General features: G+C 38.7%; 1 protein-coding gene across 1 annotated transcript in view; it reads right to left on the bottom strand.

The window, feature by feature from the left end:
* The window catches only part of SLIT3 (slit guidance ligand 3), a 531,568-nt gene that overhangs the window by 69,952 nt on the left and 441,953 nt on the right, over nt 1-19,663 (bottom strand). The window contains exons 25-27 of the mRNA XM_027810336.2: nt 17,955-18,026; nt 13,204-13,367; nt 8,904-9,028 (exon numbers count right to left, since the gene is read on the bottom strand). Coding sequence (XP_027666137.1) covers nt 8,904-9,028; nt 13,204-13,367; nt 17,955-18,026 — 361 coding nt within the window. The remainder of the gene's footprint in view (nt 1-8,903; nt 9,029-13,203; nt 13,368-17,954; nt 18,027-19,663) is intronic.

Below are 19,663 nucleotides of genomic sequence, written 5' to 3'. Positions count from 1 at the left end.
AGATTGCCAGGTGGAAGTTAAAAGATTTTGATCATCTGTTGTTCACAAAAATGTTGTGACTCCTCCTTCTGAATGCAGACCTTGCTGCAGACATCCATGCCTTGGATGCCTCTAGGTCAGGGCACTCACAGTGATGATGAATTAACTATTTCTCTTTAGTCATCTGCCCCAATGGGGTAATAAAAATGTACTGTCTGAGGATTGCTGTTCACAAGCCAATTAACTTAACATGAAAAAGTTATTAATGTCATCCATTTCCAGTTGTGAATAAAAGTTTTAAAATAAATTTGAACCTACCTAGACAATTCGGATTTCTTTTTTTAGTACAGTATTGATTGCACAGCTGTACTTACATTGACAAAGTTGCCTGCTGCTCACAGGTGTCATGACAAATACTATTTGCTCAATGGCATAGAAGCTAGATTATGAAAAGAAGATACATTGATATTGTTTTTGCTGCTGCCCAGCCCCCCACCCCCAGCCATTAAGTTGATTTAACTCCCTCTGAAAACTTGCAGTGTTAGTCTCTGAAGTAAAAATACAGATAATGGTTATTTATACCCCGGCATCTTCAGCACTGCACAGTTATCTTCTATGCCAGTCTAGCTTCATCTGGCACCTGATTAAACAATAATTGGGTATGGCAGCAGCACTTCTTAGTGACTTCCTTGTCCTTGTTAATAAATCACAATTGTCAATTTATACCAAATTAGGCAAACTCTGCTCTCTTAAGCCTCATTTTATTTAAATCAGAAAGATTTATGATCCTCCAGGGTATAATACACCTTCCATTACCTCTGTAGCTAGTAATCAAGAATATGCCTGTCAAAGTCATAGTGCAAGGATTCATCATATTATTTTTTAAAAACTAGTTCTCCTATGAGTATGAAAATTTAATTCTCAGTGGACATCTGAGGTTTATTTTGTAATTATATTAATTACCATGTAAATCCTGATTGTCCTTCTAAACCTCTCCTTACATATGCACTTCGGGTTTCAATGGTATTTTGGGCTTTTAATCAATGGCAGAAGATATGTCATTAATCTATCACAGAGTCAATTCACACAGCACATATCTGAACTGAGCCAAGAGTGCCAAGCTTGATGGGGCAGGTGCTCTAGAGCTTCCAAGGTTACTCGATGAACTGGCTGATGCAGACCATGGTGTGAGTGTTTTGGGAGATGTAGAAGAAAATTAGTGACACTGAAAATAGTTGATTTTGCCCAATCTTGCCTCTGTACATTAAATCCAACCCAAAACATTTGATGTAAAAAGGACATTGAATAGTTTGTATGTAGTTGCTAATTCAACCAATATTCATGAATGAGTAAAACGTTTACAGTAACTTCAAAACACTTAATGGGCCTATTTATTTCAGAAAACATGTTGCCCTGACAACGAAACTTTCCCTCTTAAGCTATCAAAAGCCGGTGCCTCTTTATTTTTAACATGAACACTGTAGAGAAAGCTATGAAGACTGGACATTTGTATAGAGAACACAATTCTTATTAATAAGAAATAAAGAAAATATAATTGTTGTATTTTAAACTTATTGCTCAAGACAATTAAACTATGCCTATTACTTAAGCTATTGAATGCAGCCTACACGAGAGAGGAGGGACACATTACATGCAGGAACCCCACGAACCCTAACATGAGACAGGACTTACGTGATTATCTCTCCAAAGAACTCACTAGATTTCTGAAATAGAGCTAAAGATTCTGGAAGAGTCACAGTCCATTTGAATAAACTTTTGCTGGTGCATTCCTGTCTGTTAAGGATGCAGGCTTTTGGTTTGGAAGAGTTCTGTACTGGTAACAGGTCTCACACCAAAGTACGTGTTGTATCAACAACAGTGCCTGGATCATCTGTTTTGCTTGTGGAAGCTCTGTAAAGCTTCCCTACAAGGCTGGCCAGCTCAGAGATACCAGCAATCCTTTCCAGCATATACCAAAACCATAATTTGACAGTGGGTTGAACCGTGTGTGACAGGTAATCCAGACAGGGAGCAACGTTTTCAGAATCAAGCATGCAAATGAATTGTTCAGACTAGTGAAGAAATCAAACATGCACACATGCCCGCTACGATAATGAGCAAGAGCACAACACATACTCCAGAGATGTTCAGTACAACGAGGGGACCCCCAGGGGGCTGTGGAGGCAGGTGCCTGCCCTGCACCAGCTCAGTGCTGGAGCCCGACACCGTCAGCAAGGGAGTGCCAAAAGCTTTGCTACAACTTTACCTACAGTGTACATGCACTTACCCCCACACAGTAACCTACTAATTCTCAAGCTGGTCTGGTATTATATCATTTCTATTAACAGGCAAGGGTTTAGTCTCACATGATAAGGTTTTCTTTTCAGCTCAGCCTGCTTACAGAAACTTCACCAGCTCCATCACCCCCCAAAGGAAAGGGGAAAATAAGGCAATTAACCTCCTAGGACAACCACTGTTCATGTTCCTGAACAACAAAAGAAACTCCAAAGCTGTATCATCAAGTATAGTCAATGCCAAGAAAGCCTCAAGGATAACAGATGACAGACAATCACAAGAAAATCTAACAATGACTTTCAGCTGTAACCAACTACTTCAACTGATTCAATTATGTGGAAATGGTGGGATGCAGAAAATTAAGAGCTGGTTAAACAGAACTTGATTAAGCAGAGTTATAGCAACCAGCAATCACCTGAAAGACAGACAAACCACAGAGGAAGAAAAATTCCTATTTAGCGTAACAGGACCAGGCAAATATAAGAACAAGAGCCTGAAATTCAGACTAAACACTAATAAAAAGTTCTCCTTTAGCCTGGGAAAAGAAAGATTGGGAGTCTTGTCTCTTAAGGCATTTAGAACTAAACCAAAAACCCAGTAGTAAAGACAAAAGGGGAATAATCTACACTGACAAAAGAATGAGTATGACAGTGCCCACCTGTGGGTATGGCTTACTGTTCACCTTAACTGCTCATCTACTTCTTCTGACGCAGCACTGAACAAACACAGCACATGCCTGAAGCTGCTCAACATCTGCTTTCTTGTTGGCCTAACAAAGATGGAAAAACTCCTTCAGAGTTCTTTATTGTTAAGAGTCCTCATTAGGGCATGCCACAATACATTACTATGTTTTTTATAGGACTTGTGGTGGGTGCACGCATGCCTCACCACCTTCAGCCAGCAACTGTGGCAGTAATCCCTCCTTAAGCCTTTCATTTTTATGCTCTTCTAGATGTAAATCTCCATTTTCTTTAGACCTACTATAACAGAAAAAGCAAAAAGAAAGAAACGCAAGTCTGACTGATGCATGGCAAGTTTTGTAGAATAAGCATATGCAGGAAAATATTGTGATTTCTGCAGTTTTTTTCTGCCCTAGGAGCATTATATGAAATTACAACCACCTACTGCTGACACTGGTGTTTGTCCTAAAAATCCATACATAAATATAGGTCTACTCATTTTACATGGCCACCCATTTACCTCTCATCCCTAAAGGCTTTCTGCTTTATTTTACTAGGAGTGGAAAATGCTTCTTCAACATTCATTAATAAGTATTTTAAGATGGTTAGAACAAACAAAAACCAAAACACCCCAGTATGCATAAACACATGCTCCAGCAGAATTTATTAGAATGAAAGCACAAGGCAGAATCACCTCACACAAACTATTTTTTTTCTGCGCTGATTTCTTCATAGGAAAACTTGGCATTGAGCTTACATTCCACTGCCTGTCCCCCCAACCCTGACACTGGGGGAGGAAAGAGGCCAAGACAAAGTAACACATGAAGGCAGAGATGTTTGCTTTCCTTTCTCACGTGGATGAGGGCAGGCTGGTTCGAGGGCTCCTTCCAGTTTCTCCTCCTTTTGCACTTCCAGCTCAGGGATTTATTTTGTGCACTGAATGGTGTATATGGGGACTTACATGCTTATGTTAATAGATCCAAAGAAACAAAAGCATGGAGTCACATTTCCAAACACTATTAGCCTAACGGTCTAGGCATGGACTCTCACACAGCTTGCATGCAGCGGCAGCCAAACTCTACACTCGGTTGCATTCATACAACCCCACCCAAAGCAGCATAACTGAGAAACTGGCCCATTGGAGTAAACTTGACGTTCTTGGCCTTGAGCTGTAAGAGCTGCCCAGAATATTTGTACATGAGGAAACACTACCCTATCTATGTTTTAAGACCAGTTCTGTGCTGAATATTCATCACACAACCATCGTTCTAGGACTCTGACAGATTATTCATGTGACGCTACAGAGGTATAGCTACATGGCAAAGCGCAAATCCAGCAACTTTCATTTCCCTGTGCTCCAAGCAAATGCAAGCCCCTGTGCACCCTCACGAACAAATGACCCAGTCAGCAGAGCCCCGAGTCATGCTAATGGTATAGGGCCCATACCGATATAACCTGCTTATGAGCCCTTATGAGCAGTCACAGCTTCTGCTTAGCTGCATCCATCCACTCAAGTGCTGGCACATCGGTTTTATCTGTGTACAAGATGAGACAGACACAAAACCCATGTGTCCCAGAGACACTCTGCTCTGAGATTCTCAAATTCTAACACTGTTTCCTGTTCCCAGGGCTCAGAACCTGGCATGGGGGGCAAGGAGGAGGAAGAGCCAAACTCGTAGCAGAACTTTGGAGCCAGCTTCCTCACTAAATATCATTCTGGCTTCATGATAATGCCTCCCACCACAAGAGTCTGGCTGCAAAGAATACCGTCTCTCCAAAGCCCAAGAGCTTTACCCAGGATTTTTGCGATTCTATCTGTCATTCTGGGTGACTGGTGAAACTGCTTGAACCCTCAAGATACTGCAGTGCTGCTAGAAAAGTCAGGACACTGGCTGAACTCAACAGGGAGGTGAATAGAGATGGATAAAATTTACAGAGTAACTCTACCACAGACATGCACCGGTACCTGTTGCTGAAGTGTGGGATATGTGCTACACTAATTATACCTCTCTTCACTTGCCACTTCAGACAGCTTTCGGTAGCAGCAGAATGCAGAGCTGACAAACACCCTGCAGCCCAACAGCTCAGGCTCCCATTTATCTGAGCAAGCAAAGAGGCTGCGGCGCTGCCTAGGCAGGTACCACATTTCATATTCCAGGTTGGCAATGGTCTTTCATTTCAGATAAAACACAGATGTATTTGAAATTCTCTTTCCCCAGTTCTACAACTATTTGGAAGAAAGAAAATTATTCTCCTTCATTTGTTGTTACCTTGGTTTTAAGGAAAAAAAATGTATGAAAGACAAAAATCAGCCAAAAAATCCCAAAGGGCATTTTCAGAATACAGCAATGGCAAAATACACGAAGTGTTGGTTTCCCTCACTTTAGTTTTTACTTCAGCTATTTCAGTAAATTCTTTCTCAATGGCTTATTGATTGCAAGTTTGATTATTCTCTTGAATTCTAACAGCCATAGACTCGATTTTACAATATCAATGGGAATGCATAAAAGCCACACACTCTGCAGGATAAATGAATTAGTACGGTACCGTTATCTATTTACCAGCCAACAGCTGCACTCTCACACACTTGCACTGCAGGTGGCCAGCAGCATTTAAAGCAGAAGAAAGCTTCATTTCTCTGCCTGTAATCATACTTCACAATCTAAACCACACATATTATTTAAATAATCTTTCAAAGAATGCTATGGAGAAGAGAGGAAAAAAGCCGCTGGATAATTACACCTATGTCTGTGTTTAATATGAAAACACAAGTTTCATAGCATTAAGAGACGTTTCCTGCCAGCACTGGTGACACCCTGGAGCTCAAGCTAGTGCAGCCTGCAGCCGCCGTAGGTGGCACTCTCACACCGCCTCCTGCCGTCTCTGGGGCTTTGTCCCCAAAGAACATCTGCAAAAGCACTGTTTCAACCATGGCTTATCTATAGCAAACACATTCATCACCCATTTTAAGGAAAGAGCAGCAGCAAAGATAGCTATCAGCACACAGCCTTCCCTGTTCCTAAGTGAGTAATCTGTATCTCTGTCCTCATCAAACACAACTGCTCGGCCCACTGGCCTCTCAGCTCAGGTGGTCCATGAGTTATCTCACTTTTAAGTTTACTCAGAGCCATCACGGGCAACATTACAAATTGCTAAAAGCCTCATAAGGTGTAAGTTCAGCAGGAAAAACATTTTTGTGATCATGAAAAATAAGAGACTGAGTCATCATCAATGTGATAGTGAAAAATAAGACTACAGGCTTTTGTGACTACAGTTAACTGGTAGAAGTTCCTGATTCCATCAGGTACCAGTATGGCAACTGGTAACTTAGGTGGCTTTCTGCTACTTGGCCTACTTTTTTTTTTTTTTCCTGGAAGACTAGCGTGAGCATAGGAAACCAAGAAAGCAGTGTGTAACTGTCTGTCCCTTTCCAGGGAACATGATAAAGCCGTCAGCTCATTTGAATGAACTTCCATTTGAAAAAAGGGTGGGTTTTTCACTTTATTGATGCACTCTTCCACACAGGATTTTTTTCAAAATCTACATCAAACAAGGAAAAACAAATGCTGAGAGGGCAGATTTAGGGCAATTTATCAAGGTCTAGGAAATAGCTTCCAGATGGATAGAGCTGTTTGGTGCTGGCTGGTGAGAAGGAAGCAAGGTATTGTTATTGAATTAGCATGAATCTCTGGCGGAGAACTGCATGGTAGATAGAGTGCTCCTTTCATATGGTTTGCATTTGGACCTGTCATATTTCATTTTTACTCAAAAACCTGTGGTAAAGACACACAGTTCTTTTTTGCTTATTAAATTTCCACCAATTCTCCCTGTGCTGTTATCCAGTCAGTATTTCTAAACTCTGCTCTAAGTGGCATGCTTGGGTCTGTTTGCTCTTTGCCATGCTTGGATGACAGCTTGGTGCTTACAAACTCACAAGTGGTTTTAGGTTTTACATTGACACAGTGAAATTAACTGAGAAAGTGCGTGAGGGAGGAGAAAAGCTGGATGCTCTATGAGATGCATAAACTGAGTCACTTGAAGAGTTTATCACACCTTTCTAAGTAAAACCATGCATAGAGGTGTAATGCACACTAGAAAGTGATTGCTAGTATAACTAAAGGATTATTCTTGATTATTCTTGTTAATAAATCCCCCCTTTGTAAACATGTCTTCCAGCAGTATAAATGCATCTATACTAGTGCATTTGCTAATACAGAAATACTGTAAAACCCAAACAAATTAACAAAACCCAAAGAACCTAAAGGCAGAAAAAAAGATATGCTCATAACCAACAAATTTCTACTTTGAATAACCTGGATAGCTATTCCATGATACCTGCCTTATAGAGTAAAACATACACACGGAGTTGTGTATTTTTCTGCTAGTTTTGAAAGCATTTACTTTTCAAGTTATCTTAACAGCCCCTAGTACCATCTGAAGAATTTAATCTAGTCTGTTAAACATCAAATTAAAATGACTGTTCTTCTATTAACCTCAGAAGATAAACAGCCACAGTTTCCCTCTTTGCAAAGACAAATCAATTGTTACCAAGTACTCAGTTTCAGTTAAATGAATTTTTGACAATGTGTTCTTTTAAGATCCTAGAAAAGTTGCTGGTTGATATGCCAATGGTAGAAGGATTTTTAATGAGAGGAAATTTCCAATAGCTTATTTGATTACTTAGGAGAGTTTTGTTATTCTTGAGTACTAGGTGTGTGGGCACTGAGGTGAAATAGAAGAAATAAGCTCTACATCTTCCCTTTTCCAGTGTTTCAGGGATCTACAATTACTCTGTTACCATCTGGGATGTATCCTAGGCAAACAGAGAGGGGAAATGGTGATATTATCAGAACCAACATAATTCCTAAATCCTACCTGAAATGTAAGACATGGATAATTGTACTTACTTCCCACATGTATGTCTGGTTTTGCCCTCCCCCCCCCCAGTAGCTCTTATTACTCTGTCTTTTATAAGCATCTGCTTCAACTGACCAAGACTCTGTAACAAATATCCAATGAGGCAAATAAAATCACAGTCTACAGGATGCAACCTACTTCTTTGGCTGTAACATCCGATCCCCCCCAGGCTATGAACAGATCATATGCCTCATTTATTACTTATACTTAATCCTTCAGCTACTGAGTATTGAGCTAGGTTTCCAGTTATATCAACTCTGAAAAAAAGCCTTGGTAGCCTTAAGCTCTCATGAGGCAGTGTTAACAATAGGAGTTATACATCATAACCGAAGAAACTGCATTACTCAATGACATGAGTTTCCAATTTTCAAATGTGTTATCAAGAAACTGACACTGCATGCTCACAATGCTTGGCATCTACAGGATTTCACATTTGCAGATCACTCCATGGACATGAGTGCTCAGAAGTTGGAGACAGCTGAGCTAGTGGTTGTGTTTGATCAGTGATCACCTTTCTGCTGATCAGTCTGTAAGATGTATGTAAACCAGCAGGTATCAACATTCTGGCACTAAATCGGCCCTTAACTCTCATCGAAACCGCCTCCTCTTTGGCTTGGCAGCCTATGAAACAGTTATCTTGTTGCTGGCAAAAGAAAATAAATTAAAAGGAAGATAAAATCAACTTGCCATTTTGTATGGATCTCTACATCACAGAATCAGAGAATGCCAAGGTTGGAAGTGACCTCTGGAGATCACCTAGTCCAACCACCCTGCTCAAAGCAAGGTCAACTAGAGCAAGTTGCTCAAAAAATCTGTATAGTCACAGCACAGAGAGAGAAAGAAATGCCTTTCCAACTGCACAGGATAAAATCTGTAGCAGGGCACAGCTGAAAGGTCACATACAACGTGCTTGAGTAAGGGATCTTTTGAGCTCCATTCCCTGTAAAATCGACTTCTCATGGTACAACAATTAAGAAAACAGAAGGGATGGGGAACGCTATTGCTTTTCATGTAGTTAATTTGTAGTCATACCTTGAAGCCAAAAGGGCAAGTACATTGATAAAACTCCACTGGATCATTGTTGCATGTCCCATTGTTCTTACACGGGTTGGAGAGGCAGGGGTTACACTTGGACATGACACTGATATCTACCAGCTCTGGAAAGGCAAAACACAGTTTATTAATAGAGACCTGGATTACAAAATTAATACTTCCCACACTCACACGTACATTTTTTCCTAATGCAGCATTCGTCCTGTATTGGCACAAACGCACATGCTGTGGGTGCGACTTTACACAACAGCATGGGATTCCCAGGGATCAGAGAAGTTTTAAGTACTTAAATCAAGTGCTAGGCAAGTCTGATGATGCTTATATTCTCCTGGACATGCAAACATCAGCTCTGAACAAACATGTTGGGAATCTCCAGAGAGTGGGCTTTCTGGATATATATATATGGCTTTCTGCAATTTTTCCTTCTCTCAGTGCTGGAAATTCTGCAATAGCAACCCCCAGGGAACTATAAAATGACATTTCTATGTTTCTATGGCTGGTAACAAGAATGAAAGTGCAGATGCAACAGGAGAAATAAAAAACATGCCTAAGAAAGATTTAGTCAGAGGCTTATGGGAATATTTAGGTGCAAAGTGTTCTACCATCCTTTATTTTAACAGAGTTCAAAACTTATTTTCTTCCTGTTCTGCCCAGAAAAATGACTATCAACATTCACCTATCTCAGGAAAATGCAACAAAGATAAATATGCAAAGATTTAAAGTAAATACATGTTACCATATTTAAACTATTGAATAATCCATGTTTTTTAACAGAACTCTTCCAGAGAAATAGTGATATTTGTGGGCGAGCAGGAAAAAGAACACAGACCAAAGAATATTAAGTATATTTGGAGTACCAAGTCAATCAGTATTATATTGTTGAGATTTTACAGAAAGCTAACTTAGACAGTTATATTTACAGTTAGAGAAATGGGGATTTTGAAATGGCTACATTTTGCATATTAATGAGTCAACAGCTCTTACACGTAAAAAAATAAACCCTAACATTTTCAAAGGGCTTAAATTATATCAGGCAGTAAAGATCCTAATACAATTTTATTTCATTTTTAAGGAAATACATTTTAAAATAACTTAAAACAGGTCCTGTGCTAATCAGAAGTGGGCACACAGCTTCCATTATTGCATGATAAATTATGAGATGGAGTAAATTGTGAAACATCCTGAAAGTGAAGAAAAGAAACTTATACTTGATGTTAGAGAGAAGGTGGAGCTCTAGAAGGTTACCAAAACTAGGGATTAAAAAAATCCCTTTCAGTCAAGGATTTGCTTTGGATCATCCTGTACGAGATATAAACCTTCATTATTAACTCTGAATGTCTGAACAGCACCAACAGGGGGTAAGAATATGACAGAAATGGTTACCAAGGAGTCTTAGCTGTAAAGCACCTGTAATGTGAATGTTATACCCTTACCCTTTACTGATGGTGGTGTTATCAGGGCCACTGATTGCAGTGTGACATGCAATAAAGAGTGAAAAACACACAAGAAATACCAAATCCAAGAAATGAAATGAAAGACTGTTGTGGTTCTCTTCTATCTTTGCATTTATGTCTGTCTAAATGCCATGCATGTTTTTAACTTGGAGTTAGGACAGCAAGACAAAATAACATCTGAATTTCTGGCACTGACTGGGTGGAATGTGACATCTCTGAGCTACTTTTGTCTTGAAGGTAGAATACATGAAGAATATATGAAGGTAGCTCCTCAGAGAGCTCATGAGACAGGCAGCAGTGCTGCTTTTCTAGATTTAGAGGTCACTACGCCAGATTTTGTTCTATTATTTATTTATTCCATAATACTCACGTACATTTTCCATTTATTCTTATGGCGTAGATCAAAGCTAATCAATGTAGGAGCTAATAAGAACGGTGTTAGTTCCTAGCAGTTAAGTAGTTCATTAGTTTGCCCTTGTGGATTTGATTTATAAATCCATATAGCAAAATGCCCTCAGCCCAGCACATTCCTTTCCTCTACTGCATAACTAGGAGGACAATTTAATAAAAAGCAGAGCTGAGTGTGCATGACTTGCACATTACATACTTTTATTTTCTTGGCTCTGCTGAGACACAACTTTCTGCGCAGTCACAGGCTAAGAACATAATTTTAACAAAAATAAGTGAAACTCGACTCTGGTTTTTTATGTAAAAGTTACTGGAGGTCACAGAGGACATCTATGGACTACACTTATAGAAGGATGTCAAGGTACCAAGCCCAGCATGGGCTCACTTCTGCAGCAATGTCTCAGGCTTTCAGGGAGATGGGGGGTTCAGCCCACCCTGAGCTCCACACTAGCAGTACTTGAGCTAGGACTGAATCTACACAGGCAGAGTACAGACATACCCTTGGACACTCCGTGTCACCCCACAGACAGTCTCATTCTGCTGACAGGCACATGTCACAGCTACAGCTCAGCGGTGAGAGGGCAAACAGGTGCAGGACAAACCCAGGCTGCACCGTGCCCTGTCACAGCCATGCACATAGCTCCAGCCCAGGGGAAACCCGCACTTGAAATCATCATAAATCCTTTTGCTTTACCATAAAAAAGCATCACTGATACACAGACGTAACAGTACAAGGCACTGGATCTTAAAGATGCACATGGGAAAAGGATTCAGTTACACTACCAAATCATGCACTGTTTTTTCAAAATGTGGGTGTTCTGATGAGAAAAGGTGAATTTTTCTAGGGCCTGGAGCTTTTCGCAGTATACTGCCACTCATCCAGACCGTTAAAAGCTTCTGCTTGTCCAAAGGCCACCTCCAAATCAACACTTTTTTCTCCTTTCCTATTCAGATAAGGCAAGCCATGGAGACAGCTGGGATAGTAGAAAACCCACCACCAGCTTTCTAGTGAACCAAACTAATATTTACATAACAAACAATACAGCTGGTTTTAATAGTCTGGATCATAGGTTTACTTATCTCAAGCCTAAGAGTTGCTTGCTTAGTTTTGAGAAAAAGAATCACAGTTTCAGAATGAAGAAGTCATCTAGCTTCCCTTTTTGGATTAATTTTCAGACCCTGTTTAATATGTAAATGTGATTATTTTCTTTGTTCCACTTTGTGTGAACAAGTACATTATTCTGTATTTTTAGTATTTAGGGTATATTTGTACTTCACATTTGAGAGACTATTAGGAAGTCTGTAGTTTTGATAATTATAGAGTTCTGTTAGTTTTGAGACTGACATTTCAAAGTAATTAAATTATAAGGTTACAGTTATTAAAGATGTATTTGAAAAGACATAAAATTCAGCTCAGGCTTGGGAACCTCTGTTCTAAACACACCTCAACACCATCATTTGTTTGTTCAGCAGTTTAATCCCAGCCTCTATAAAATCATGCTGCCAAGCAGTACTGTAAATGTGCACGGCACTCTGAGACACATAAAAACAGGCTTTATGCCCTCATTTCCATTTCTAAGAGAGGCTACTGACCCACCTTTTCCACCTTAAATATAGCTCCATCATCACATATTTGCTGGTAACCTCAGTGAACCTCCAAAACTTTTTTTACAATGAGAACATACAGGTATATCCTAACCTACATTCAGTAATAAGCAACTTTATCCATAAAAAAGTGTGCTCCTTATCACTTGTCTAACTGCTCTCTAATGCAGCATACTTCTGTCATTGACTATGCTTCATCGTTAACAGCTGCACCTCAACCCCTTCCTGAAGGAATGTACACTGTATTCAGACATTAAACATTTTCCATAATGTACAGTTTCTGATACAGAGCTGATGAGGAGAGTTTGGAGATATTCAAATAAAACTGTACTTTTGGTAAATACTTGCTTTCCAGAAGAATTCTCAGTTTCTCAGTTTTCAAGTAAATGTACATAATAACTAGGGTGCTCTATATTTTCAAAATAACTCTTATTTTACCAGAGTTTTCTTGGGTAGGTAGACGGCCAAGACCAATTTATTTGCTCAAATAAGTTCTAAAAACATCCTATATGCTAACTTGCCATTACATAATCTGGTGCGAGCTACAGGAATACTAATGCTTTTGAGGTTTGCTGGTTTTCCTTCCAGTGGTGCAGTTAACTGCACTTTGTGGAAGAACACTTGAAAATGCAACTTGAATTGTCATCATCACATTGTAATGTGATGGTTCGGAGAATGAAATCCAAAGCCAAACCCAACTCCCTCCGCATACTCACTTTAAAACAAAACAGCTTTCAAGAATATGAGAATGAAGCACTGTATATGTGGCAAAGCAAGAGGACAGACCCAAGAGCCTCCCAGCTCGCTCCTACCTTTGCACTGGAAGTGGTGAGTTGGTGTTGTAAGCAGCAGCCTGTCCACCATGGTGTCCGGCCCGCTGCAGCGGGCTATCCCTGGCTCTTTGTACCCTGCCTTCACCCACTCGGAAAGCCAGCGGAGGTTGCAGTCACAGTGCAAAGGGTTGGTACCTAGAGCCCTAGTAGTGTAAAACAATTAACAGCAGTTATTTTGACTTGCAAGCAAGACAATATCCCTGATGTCATTCAGGCACATATTATTCTACGTTTTTACAAGAATGCTTTACTTGAAAATGTTGGAAAGATCTTCTGAGTATTTAGGAAGTTTTTTAGATTTATCTCCTCCACTTTTCCCACTCTTCTCCTTTCTTCCCATCATTAGTTAGGGAGGTTGTATAAATACCGAACAACCAATCACTTTTTCAAACAATAAATCACTTTTCCAAACAATTGTGCTTGAGCAATGTCACCGGACATATTGCTTTCTAAAAATTTATCACGCTGGTTTCTTTTATTTAAGTCTTTGGCCTTCAGGAGCATAATCTAACAGTGAATTGTGTAATTTAGTTTGGATCTGATGATCATGTTAATGCCTCCTCACCATGAAACATACACAGAGGATACCCCTAATTTTGAAACTGCAACCTGGTGTCTGAGCAGCTTGTTTATGGCTTTGAAAACACATTTGCTGGTTAACCCATCACTTGAGTTAGGTCATATGGTAGAATTAGATGCATTCACATAGTGTAATTATAATTCACAGAAATTTTCATTATTCAAGGAGATCTATCCAAAAGAAAACAAAACTTATTACCTTAAATTTAGGTGCTACCTTGGCTCATTTATACTATTTTTTCTGTTAAAGAAAGTGTCTTTACAGGCAATCAGCCAATTACAAAGTCCAGACTTCAGAAAACTCTGTTTTAAAATGATTTTTGAAGGTGTGAAGAAATGCAGGTTGGAAGTCTAAATTTATTTTGCTGAAAGTAAATGTAAAGCTTTAGCTGTAAAACACCTGAATTGCCATGGGAAGAAAATTAACTAAATAAATATTAGCATACGGAAGAGATACTAAAGAAACCAGTAATTCAAATTTGGTTTTAGACTTTACTATTTCTGCATATGTTATAAACTATTTTAAGATGGCATTTTAAACTCAAGCTTCTTTCAAATAAAAACATATTAGACAGGATATTAAGATAGAAACCCCAGTAAATTTGTTGATAGATTTCTATTGGAGTGACTAATGAACCCACTGTGCCCTAGACAGATTCATAATGAGAGTTCATAGGTTCAAACCCTGTCTAGGGCTCATTCATCAAAATTAAATGTGTGGTACAGCACAGTATTAAAAAAAAGCCATCCATTCCTTCTGTAAATCCATTGCTTACAATGGAAAAAAACTACTGGGTTGACTTTTTGACCCTGTAACTGTGATCAACTGGCTCACTTGTCCAAGGTCAAACATAATCCAGCAGTGAAAGTTGGACCGAGAAATTAACTTTAGCGTTGAGTAACTACCATATATAAAAAGGGAGTGGGAGGACAATGGAAAGCTAGTAACCATGTTAATGAATTTTTGTAAACTACATTAGCTGCTGTATAGGCACTAGAAATGATTACCAATACCATTATTGTACAACTGCAGAAATTATCACATGTATCTTTCCGTTCTTTTGTTTGTGGTTTTGTTTTCGTTTTTTTCTTCATTTCTAGGAACTACAGTGAATTCTTGTGTTTTCATTCATGAGTTCTAACATACTGTCTCTACTTTTTTGCCCATTATAGCAAAGTATTTCCAGAAGGTAAAAATATCTTGTGCTGTAATAAAATACCACCACAAGCATTTTCAAAATGTTGTGCAGATATTTCTGTTCAGACCATTTTTTTTTTTGAGGCAACTTAGAATAAAGTGAATTAAAATAACGCTAGCCATGATAATGTGGATAAACAGAGGAGGGGACAGCTTATTTTTATAGGTAACTAACATAAATCTGAGTAAAGATGAGATGATTTAACAGGATTAGGAATCTGAGCTGTTGATCGAAAATATATTTGACAGAAATACCTGTTGTGCCCAGCAATACTCTAGGGAGTCCCTGGAGGGCTGAGGAGTCAGTTTATGTGTGGGCAGTGTCTGGGAAACTGAGTCAGTTACAGAGTTGTGTGTAGCAGTGAACGGAGAGGGCAGCAAATTCAGGAACTGACTTGAGCAGTCTCGGTTCTACTCCAATGGATTTGGGGTTCTTTTGAAGTATTGATATATGTGATCCTTCAGTAGTGCTGTAACATTTTTATCATTGCCCTGGACTAAACGAGTTAGTAGAGTCATGGCTTAAATAGATGACTGTATGACGGAAGTAAATAAAGCAATACATAGTAAGCAAAACTAGTGTGTGTATACCACATACAAACCTTCCGCTGTCTTTAGTGAGGTATACGAGCTACACAGTTTGTCATCATAGTTACATTACAACAATCTGATGTTTACAATGCGAAGGAAATTTGGTGAACATTTTCTTGTAGGCTTTAAACAGTTATGGAAAAAGTGATTGAAGTAGCTAGATCTCAGTTTTGTTCTTCTTATTACAGACCAATTTAAAGCTACTGCAAAAGACTCAACTAAAATCAATAGTTTTGTCAATGCTACACAAATATTTCTTTGCCATTCTAGAGGTTAATTTGATACGCTCCCTCTTCCTCTCCCCCCCACCCCCTGCCAAACTCTACTGCTGCAGAAGGCTCAGGCTGATCATCCTGCTCAACACCTTGGTAGTATCGGCTTTCTCCAGACCTAATACCTATCCTACCCTTAGCCACACAGCTTGTAAATTTATCATAAAAGTTTGTTCTCCCATACATTAGAAGTTTGATAAGTAGCAAGCCTTGTATCATTTTCAAAATTATTCCAAGAGCATGCTTTCTCCTTGAAGATCTATATATCAGGAAGAGCTCAAAATGAATTTTTCATTATGTATGACTTTGTTTGAATAAGCATAGCTTTTTCTGGAATGTGAAGAGCAAAATCACTGTTGTTGCTAAAAGTTCCAGAATCCTCTCTAAGAAACTGGAAAGCACAATTGTACTGTAAAATTCAATTGTTCAACTGTGCAAATTACACCCCAGACAGGTCTTATTTATTTTATGGATCCTATTTATTACTGTTCATTTGAGCTTTGTGTATTTTACATTTCTGGCAGCACATATATCTAAACAGATAGACTGCAGTGATTGTATTGGGCCAAAGGGGTTTTTATCACTCCCTAAGGTGAACAGTTTACCCAGGAAAATTGTATCTGCACTTCATTTAAAGTAAACCCCGAGGAAAATCCAAACAAATGGGGCATGATATGTTTATCTCTTGAGTTCTAAAAATACCCTCAGAAGCCAGATTGCCAGTATGGAAGGTGCCACAGCACTTCCAAAAGGAGGTATGGGACTTCAGCTCAGTTAGACTTTTATTCCAAAACAACACACAAAATGACTATACTGGGAAAATGAAGAAGAAATAAATTTTGTGCAAAACGAATATTTTCTCTGACTTAGATACCAAGATGTAAGCTTGAAAGAGAGAAGGTTATTCCTCAGCTGAAGTTGAAATTGCCTAAGTCGCTCACATATGATTTCTGTCCCTACCCATCTGAGATATCTTTCTTTTTTATTGCCCAGACAGAAACGGGGACAGAAAGCTGTTACACAGAAATAAGCAGTCCAAGGACATATTTGCTGTCCAGAAAATATGTAAAATATGAACTGAACCTTGTGTTCAGGTAAGTATTCTGGAGGGCATGTGTAAGGTTGTAAAGAGAGAAAGTTAGGTATAAACCTTAGGTTAAATGCACACATATCTGTCTGTATGTCTCAATGTGTGTATACATCAACTCACATGCACAAGGGCAGCATCAGAGCAGAAAATATCCGTATCAGCTTGTGAAACTAGTCACTTCACAAAATGACCAAGACGCACAATCTTCTTATTACTTGAGGACAATAATCAAGAAACATGCTACACAAAATCACTTTTTCTTTACATTCATTGTCTAATAATGTGAAGTATCACACATTATCTCAGTGAAAAAACATTTTCTGTTCACTCTTTTGGCATCAAGTGTTTCACTTCAGGTTTATATTGTAACAACTGCAGTTATTTGTCTTCACAGTTCTTTCATCAACTTAATTGCATTTAAAAATATCCTGGATCTACACCAATACAACAATAATTTCCTGAAATGTCTGAAATGTGTAATAATTTTTGCAAATTATGGAATGAAGTATTAATGCTGTGAAATGACCAATTTCCATATGATTAAATATATATGTCTGAAGTAGTGATTCATCAACAAGTTCATATACTGACAACATTTCAGTATGCAAAACATATGACACTTATTAGGCAAAGAATTCACATTTGCTTAATATTTGCTTTTTGTGGGAGGTTTCCTGTCTCACTCTCAGACCATAACACACTCTGCATTTCACACAGACAATGCTGAAAAAAAGCCTCAAGCACAAAGTCCACAGAAGAGGAAACTGTCACAGTTGCTCATTTGGTTTTCCTTAAGAAAATATTTTGGTAACTAGTAACAACAGGTTCTAGTATTTTTTTATTTCCTTTGAAGAGATGCACTATGAATATCCAGAGCATAATATGGAAAGTGAGCAGGAAAACCAGAAAAGCCATACAAACTTAAATTTGTGATAATATTTACTGTCTTATAAATCTGAAGCCATCAATCAAACAGATGAGCTCAGACAGAAGTACTTACAGGTGGGACAGGGACACCAGGTCACTGAAAGAACCTTCAGGAACACTGGAAATATCATTTCCATGGAGTGTCCTAGAAGAAGAGAGAAGCACAGTATCATCAAACATCAAACCACAGCAGTTTATCTTCTTTCCACAAGTGAAAGAATTGGTGCTTAAGACAGACATTTAATTTTGCTTCTTTGGGAGTTTCTGCATGCTTCACAACTCATGAGCTTCCATGCTTTATTACTTCTACTTCTAGATGATGGCATTTAAAATAATGATACAATCAGAATTGTTGGTGACTAATGTTTTAAATTAAAAAGGTGACATACTATTTATGCTGTTAAAAGTGTATTGATGACAAGCAGACTCGCACATATAGATGTATATTCCTTTATAGAATTCCATTAGCTGGAAACACAGAAAAAACAGAACAGGGAAAATAGGAACCGTGAAAGTTAAATTAAATATTGACTTTACAGAGATCCTAGGAGAGAACAAAGGTCCATGAGGGCATATATAGCTGCACTTTCACATTCTAGCTTCCCATTCAGTAGGAAATTCCCTTTACAGTAGGAAACACCTATTCGTGTGGTATTTTTAAAATCTGTTTCAGAAATACATTTATGCTACCAGGGAAAATGCTTGAAAATAGCTGGTATAGGGCATTATTCACCTGGCACAAAGAAACTAATGTTCTTCTAGCAGGGTTTTCAGGATCCTTGTGAAAGGGTTCTTCACTGTTTCCAGGACAATTTAAGCAGCCACTTTCTCTCTTCTCTAAGAAATACATTTATCTATTGTGTATTAGGTATGTGTTACATAGGCAAGCATAAATGGAAAGATTTTTCTTGCACCTTGTAGAGCACAATACTTGTATTCAAAGTGGCAGGCAGAAGAGTAAAAGATCATTATTTCTGATTACCTGTGGTTTTCATTGCAATTGCAACTGAAGGCCCTGCTACAAAGCAAGGCACCAGCACTAGAGGTTGTGACAGACAAATAGAGAGGAAGATCACTTCTTGCAGCACCAAGGCTATGATCAGACAGGAGAATATGCAGCAGCAAATGAGTGTGCGGGAGGGCACAGGATGCTACAGGTGACAACTGTATAAAAACTATCCAGAAAATGTACCAGAGAAGACACACCACTGTGTAAAGTTTTATTTCATAAATAAAATCAGCTATTCAGCTTCTGCATCCTCTGCCTCACTAGAAAATCATGTGGCAAAAAAAAGCACAGATAAAAATATTTATAGTTTATTCTAACTTTTCTTGTTTGCGTGTCACTGAATACTAGTTTGCTACTTCACATAGTAACAGACAGAAAGAATTTGTAAGAGCCAACAGGAGTTGATTCCACTGCATCTTACTAGCCGTTTCTTCAACAAAAGTTGGTAGAAAATGTGCAAAGGAAAAAGACATCAATATTTTAAAATTACATTTTCTTTTGCACTTCTCCCATGAGCTGGTTAAGTTATAGAAAACTGCTGTATTCTTTATATCCTCTTTCCCAGGTCCAGGAATTATTGTCAGTGCTCCAGATGTGGCAGAGGAGGGTGGAAAACAGAAACCTGCTGTGTGTCAGTTTTGTAGCAGCTCCTTCCCTCGAGTCATTTATTTTCCAATTTACCTGGTGATTTGCAGAACACAGCAATCACATCTTATTTTTCATTTCTGTGACTGTACAGATTCTCAAAATGGTGCACACTGAGTTTATTTAAA

Source organism: Falco cherrug, chromosome 8 (genome assembly GCF_023634085.1).
Source record: "Falco cherrug isolate bFalChe1 chromosome 8, bFalChe1.pri, whole genome shotgun sequence".
NCBI classification, from domain to species: Eukaryota; Metazoa; Chordata; class Aves; order Falconiformes; family Falconidae; genus Falco; species Falco cherrug.
This window is presented reverse-complemented; position numbering and strand designations above follow the sequence as displayed.